The sequence below is a fragment of the Pygoscelis adeliae genome, unplaced genomic scaffold, assembly GCF_000699105.1.
Source record: "Pygoscelis adeliae isolate BGI_AS28 unplaced genomic scaffold, ASM69910v1 Scaffold66, whole genome shotgun sequence".
Lineage (NCBI taxonomy): Eukaryota > Metazoa > Chordata > Aves > Sphenisciformes > Spheniscidae > Pygoscelis > Pygoscelis adeliae.
This window is the reverse complement of record NW_008825167.1, coordinates 7010638-7016756: the sequence shown is the minus strand read 5'-3', so window position 1 is coordinate 7016756 and position 6119 is coordinate 7010638. Positions and strand designations below refer to the sequence as shown.

At 38.3% G+C, this 6119-nt stretch overlaps 1 protein-coding gene across 1 annotated transcript in view; it reads right to left on the bottom strand.

Moving 5' to 3' along the window:
- Positions 1-6119, bottom strand: part of FAM193A (family with sequence similarity 193, member A) — a 50126-nt gene that overhangs the window by 35529 nt on the left and 8478 nt on the right. Inside the window, exon 5 of the mRNA XM_009328802.1 lies at positions 2923-3067. Within this exon, the coding sequence (XP_009327077.1) occupies positions 2923-3067 (145 nt within the window). The remainder of the gene's footprint in view (positions 1-2922; positions 3068-6119) is intronic.

Genomic DNA, 6119 nt, shown 5'->3' with positions numbered 1-6119 from the left:
TTCCAGGAACCTCCCAGATTGCTTATGCCCTGCTGTGTTGTCCGTCCTACAGATATCGGGGTGGTTGAAGTCCCCCATGAGGACCAGGGCTTGTGAGCGTGAGGCTGCTCCTGTCTGTCTACAGAGGGCCTCATCTGCTCGGTCTTCCTGGTCAGATGGCCTGTAGCAGACCCCCACCGTAATGTCACCTGTCCCTGCCTTCCCTTTAATTCTGACCCATAAGCTCTCGGTTGGCTCCTCGTCCATCCCCAGGCAGAGCTCCATGCACTCCAGCTGGTCATTGACATAGTGGGCAACACCCCCTCCTCATCTTCCCTGCCTGTCCTTCCTAAAGAGCCTGTATACTATTTTTTTTATTAAATTGACGAGGACTGTAAAAAAATCACACATGAATACGGAAAGACAAGCAAGGAGCTCTCCCTGGGCTCCTGTGGAGCTGGGCAAAGGCATCCCTGTATTGTGGGAGCCAGCAGTAAAAAACCAAAGGAAACACTTTCACACAAAGTACAAATGACTATCTAGCCATCACTTATGGGAATGATCCAGATATATTTAGAACCTCCTGAATTAAATATAGTCTAAGTTTGGTAAGCAAAAATAGGATCTGGAGGTACAGGCTGCATACATCTAAACTCTCCTATATTCCAGACACCCTAAACATCTTCCTCAGATTTTAACATGTGATGAATACAGGTGCTGATATGAATGAATCCTTATCCTAAATTTTATTACAGCGTGCACACATGGTATAGCAATGTATTAAGTTACATGTCTGTGCATGACACAGCTGTCTTACACAGTCTTTAAAAAAAAAAAGTAGTATTTGTATTGCTTGCAAAAGCTATTCACTCTTTTCCCCCAAGAACAGGTAACATAACATACCGTAGTGGAGGGTCCATTAATTATCTCTGCTAATGCCCTGTCTAAAATTTTGGGTATAGTTCCACATTAGACAAATGAGGACCATTCTTAAGTCCTCCTCTGTGGTGGTCTGCGTGTTCTAACCTTTGATACACTAGCAATAAAACCTCACAATTTTGTTAAGCCAAGAAGCAGCAGATAATGAACATGCATTCACTGTCAAGATCCACAGTTTCCACAGTAGCTGGGCTTTCTGATTTCTACCTTGTTGACAAAAATATCACTGCAAATTCAGGTAACATGGTCATACTGAATGATGTATTTTTGATCAAGAGGGTATAACCACAGGTTATCACCAACATGGGGTTTAAGATGCGATTGTGAAAATGTTTTTTTCTACATATAAATACCTATATAAATATCGATATCTCCCTTAAAATTTGATGGTTTAAGTTTTAGGTTTGTTTCCCCTACACACCCCCCCTTGCAGGTTTTTTTGGTCATTAGGAAATAAGAAGTCATCATATTAAGTTTCCCCACATGGGAGAAGGGTTTCTGTTCGCATCAGGATACAGGTTTCACTGAGCAGATTAAAAAAATGCTATAAGACAGTACTTGTGGCAGTTGCATGGTCACTTGATACAGAGAAATACAGAAAAATCAGTTAAGAATTTATTTTGAAGTGGTGCAGATCAATCAGTCAGAAGCCTGATATGAATGTGACTCTACAGAAATTCCACCTTCTGGAAAAATAAGTGAATGATGAGACGTGAACTGGGCTCCCTTTTTTACTGGAGAGGCGGTATGAGACAGCCACGACACCCTGACACCATGGGGAAAATGACTTCTAGTAGCACAAAATGTGAGATGATGAAATTTTACTGAGCTGCCATCAAATATTTAGGTGCACAAAAGCAGTCAGACCAAGAGAAAACTTCATAACTGATAGCTCACAGATGCAGACCCCAAACATAGAACAATCTCTAAAACTAAAATTATTCACGTCCTGTCTCCATCTTGAAGGTACTGGAATTAATGGTAAAAGTTCACTTAAATCTTCATCACAGGGAACAGCTTCTGAAGGACATTTACAGTGTACTATAAGACTTCAAAATATGTTTGTCATCTATAGGAGTAACATAGCATTACTAAATCTCAAATTGGATCTCCATATTCCTAATGCTTATAAAACTTCAAAATATAAGAAAAGTTCTATAAAATTCTGTATCTTCAATTATTTCAAGACATGTTCTTTCTTCTAGTATATTTAAAATTGAACTAAACAGTATTCAAAGCCTTATCCTGAGGTGTTTTTAAAAAGTCAAGTTCTTTGAACATGAGACAAAAATCACATGAGCAATTTTGGGAGAGAATAAACAACCACTTGCAAAATAACCAGCTACTTTTCCAAAAATTAAGCTCTTGACAATGTAGGACTCAGCACAACAATGTGATTATTTTCTGAGATGTAGCACAAACTCAAAAGAATCAGCTGTCAGAACATCAAGTTAATTAAAAAAGGATAACTTCAGAGGTCTCAAATATTTATGAAGTGAGACTCTGGAGTTCTGATTTTGACAGTTGTACAAAGGTCATCACCACACTATGCTTTTAAAAACTATTGCATGTTGCAATCTCTTCCTCTGAATTTTATTTAATGCAATTATTTTGGAAGCTTAGGGGGTTTTGTGGGGTGGGTTTTTTTGGGTTTTGTTTGTTTGTTTTTCCTTTTCTTAGTGACATCTACAAAGAAAGTTTCAGATTACTGTGCTATGGGTAATTTACAGGTTAAAGTCATTCAAATATGTTCAAAGACCATCTGTAAACAATGTCACAACAATCTGCTTCAACAATTTGAAGATACTTCTGTACAATCACCATTATGTATTGGTATGTTAATGTTCTCTTCTATTCTGAAAGACTGACATCAATGAAAAAAGTAACATTTTGTTGCTTCAAAGCTCTGGATAAAAATACCAAAGAAACTTTTCACTGGAGGTACAGCCTTGCATGGGCTGCTCCCTACATAATCATTCTTGAGACTGTTTACATGATTCTTACCTGTTCATCAACATAATCATCTATTCTTTTCTGGCATTCAAGCCATGCTTCAGCAACTTGACCCATTTCCTGTTCCAGCTGATGATACCTTTGTAGCAAGGTACTATACATGTCTTCACTACAGGAATCGTGTGTTGTTCCAAGCCTAAAAGTTCAAATAGCACTTGTTATAGAAGAGACATTCCACTGAAAAATCACGCTTTTAAGTTCTGCCAGCCAAAAAAGTGTTGCTAACGTGCAGTTATTGATACACCTAGGCCCACATAGCTGCTTGTATCCCAAAACTGAGTATTTTTAGTCATTTTTCAAAAAATATCCACAACTGCTTGTTCCAATGTTCTGTAACCAACAATAGCAAGAATGTGGGAAGTGCAACATTTCTAGAACCCCTTTCCCATGAGCAACCAGATGACAAACCTACTGAGCTATATTTATTCAAATTTTGTTGCTTGATATATTTATCCTTCCAAATTCTATGGGCTAAATATACCTGTTGACTATTTACTGAAGGGCTATATAGTAAAAATAAAGCCAGAAGCTTGTTCATCAGAACTCTCATGATGAATGCTAAAAAGATTACTAGACGAGTTGGAGTTCCAGCTGGGAAAAGTGCTGTAGAATAAGGCAAGTGAGATAATTTGGTTGCATGCAGTTATCTACTATCCCTCAAGCGGCATCAAGTTCAAAATGTGGTTATGCCATTCACTGATGACTGTCTCTGTAAGGAGTCCCAGAAATAGGAGACACATTTACCTTCCTTTCTACTACTACATTTTTGTACAGCAAATTCCTTTTAAAGAAAAAAAAATCTAATAGAGTGTATCATCCCAATGATTCTTAAGTAAATAAGCAAACTCCCAAAATCTTGACTTCAGAAATAAAGAAAAAGACAAAATTTATTCTATAATGTGTGTTTAAAGCACATTGAATTGTAATGACCTGTAAATTGACACAAATAAACTGAAGCTTTTCAACATTTCTCCTACTCAGTAATTAAGAGAAAACTGGTTGGTAGTTAATTAGGACAGAGGTTGTGTGGCGAGTCAAAGCCAGTACCAAAAAACAAACTTCAAGTATCTCAAAACTTGACATTTAAGCCCAGTTCAGCATTTCAGGGAGGTTTCCTATAGATTTCCATTGCAACAGGATGCTAACCCAATCTAAGAAGTACACAGTCCTGCCTATCAACTGGCAAAGAACTGAGCCCTTAATTTTAACATGGCAATTAAACATAATGAAGAGCTGAGTAAACAGACAACTCAGTAAGCATTAAGTTACAGCTGTTAGCATGGACTTTGCCAATAAATTCAAGTTTGTTTTATTTTGTTGTTTTTGCTCAGAACCTGCAACACAACCACTTTAGAAGGGTGCATAAGCAATTCTGCACATTAAAAGCTTGGGAAGTCCATGCTTGGTAGAGTACAAGAAGCAGTTTAAAGGCTTACAGTGACTTTAGGATACAACACTTTCTCACTATCAGTGCAAACACTGTCAATTCCTCTTACTAGATCACGATTTACTACTTTTCTTGAAGCCCGTGTTTCTGATATTATGCAATTATGTGAAATTCTGATCCCTACTGTACAGAAGTCAAGAATTTGTTCTCATAACTGCTGCTGAGTAGTACTATAATTTCACACACTAGTTGTGCACAAAATCTTTTTAAATACGCTCTCAAGTTAGAAGCAAAGGAACTTTTTTTAAAATTTAGATAAGCAATGCAACGGCATTTACATTTTCAAATTTTATTGTGACTCTTGAGTAAAGGTTAACATGCTACTAGTAAATACACTTTCACTCCTGAGGCAAGTATAAAGCAACAGTCTAGGTAATATTTCAGCCCTGTAAAGAGAGGTGGCATATATGCCTGGACTGCAGTAAAAAAAAGGTAATAAAAAAAGCATCACACATACATAAAACTTAACAAGAATTGCTTACTTTACAGTAACTGAATCTTCCAAGGCATTACCTGTTAACATAGATCCTACTGTATGCTTGTGTATCTTGATCAGGAACCCAGAATTTTTCGGTCATCAGCATTTAACTGAAGCTGTGCATATACCCTGAACACTGTCCCATCCCATACAGGGAAAGCAAAGAGGACAGAAATGCCCAAGGACAGAAAAGCCCTAGGTATCTGTTAGTTACTTCATTACCAAACCCCAATAAAGCAGTCCCATTGAATGTAGGTGGCGTGTCAGTGGTTGCCTGTAATCGAAAGCGTCTTAACCCAAGAAAGATATTTAACATCTAAGAAACCTTTCATACAGACACCTTCATCAGGAAGCACTAGTCAGTCCCCTACAAAAGGACTGGATTTCCTTAAATACTGATTATGAAAATACAGACTTATGAAATGCTGTGTCAGATCTAGAAGCCCTGCTGACTAATTAACTCTTGATAAGCATATGGACAGCTCTTACAGCTGGTCTGCAGATTGTACAACTGAGTGTGCCTCCTAAACAAACCAGAGGTGTTGACTAGGTAGCCGAACAAGATACAACACATTAAGACCCTGGTAGTTTAACCTGAGTAGATGACCAGTCCTGTGAAATACTGACACAGCTGATCTCCTGTCAGCTGGTAACCTCCACCCCCACAAGACTGCTATGTTTAAACCTCCCTAAGTGAACATCTTTTCTAGTCTGACATCAGATAAGCATCCTTGGAACTACTCACAGCACACCAACTATGTATTTTGACAAAGCCAGAGATACACAAACGATTTAGTGATTTAAATAAGGGGTGAGAGAAAAGGTTAGCACCCAAAATCTAAGTGAAGCTGAGATGCCAAAACGCCATTTCACATTTCTTCTTCCAGAAGAGAACAGTGAGGCCAAGGCTCTTTTGTAAAGAAACTCTGGCAACACTTTCTCTACTGCATGCAAACGATTCTCTGCTGACCAAATGATCAGGGAACAGGCTGATCCCTACTTCTCCATGTGAGGCCTCTCTGATGGAACACTCCTCCACCGATTCCCAATAGAAGGCAGATTATCCTCCAGAAAATATCTTAGGAAACGCTACCTAATTCTCTTACTTCAAGACCCGGAGAACTCAGCAGTAAAATCCTAGGAGTCCATGAAAACGTAAGTAATCTATGTTTACCAAAGAAAAATAAGACATATACTATATAAACTAGAAACCATGGAACAGAAAGCTTGTGTTGAACCGCACCTTTCAAAACGGCTCATGTG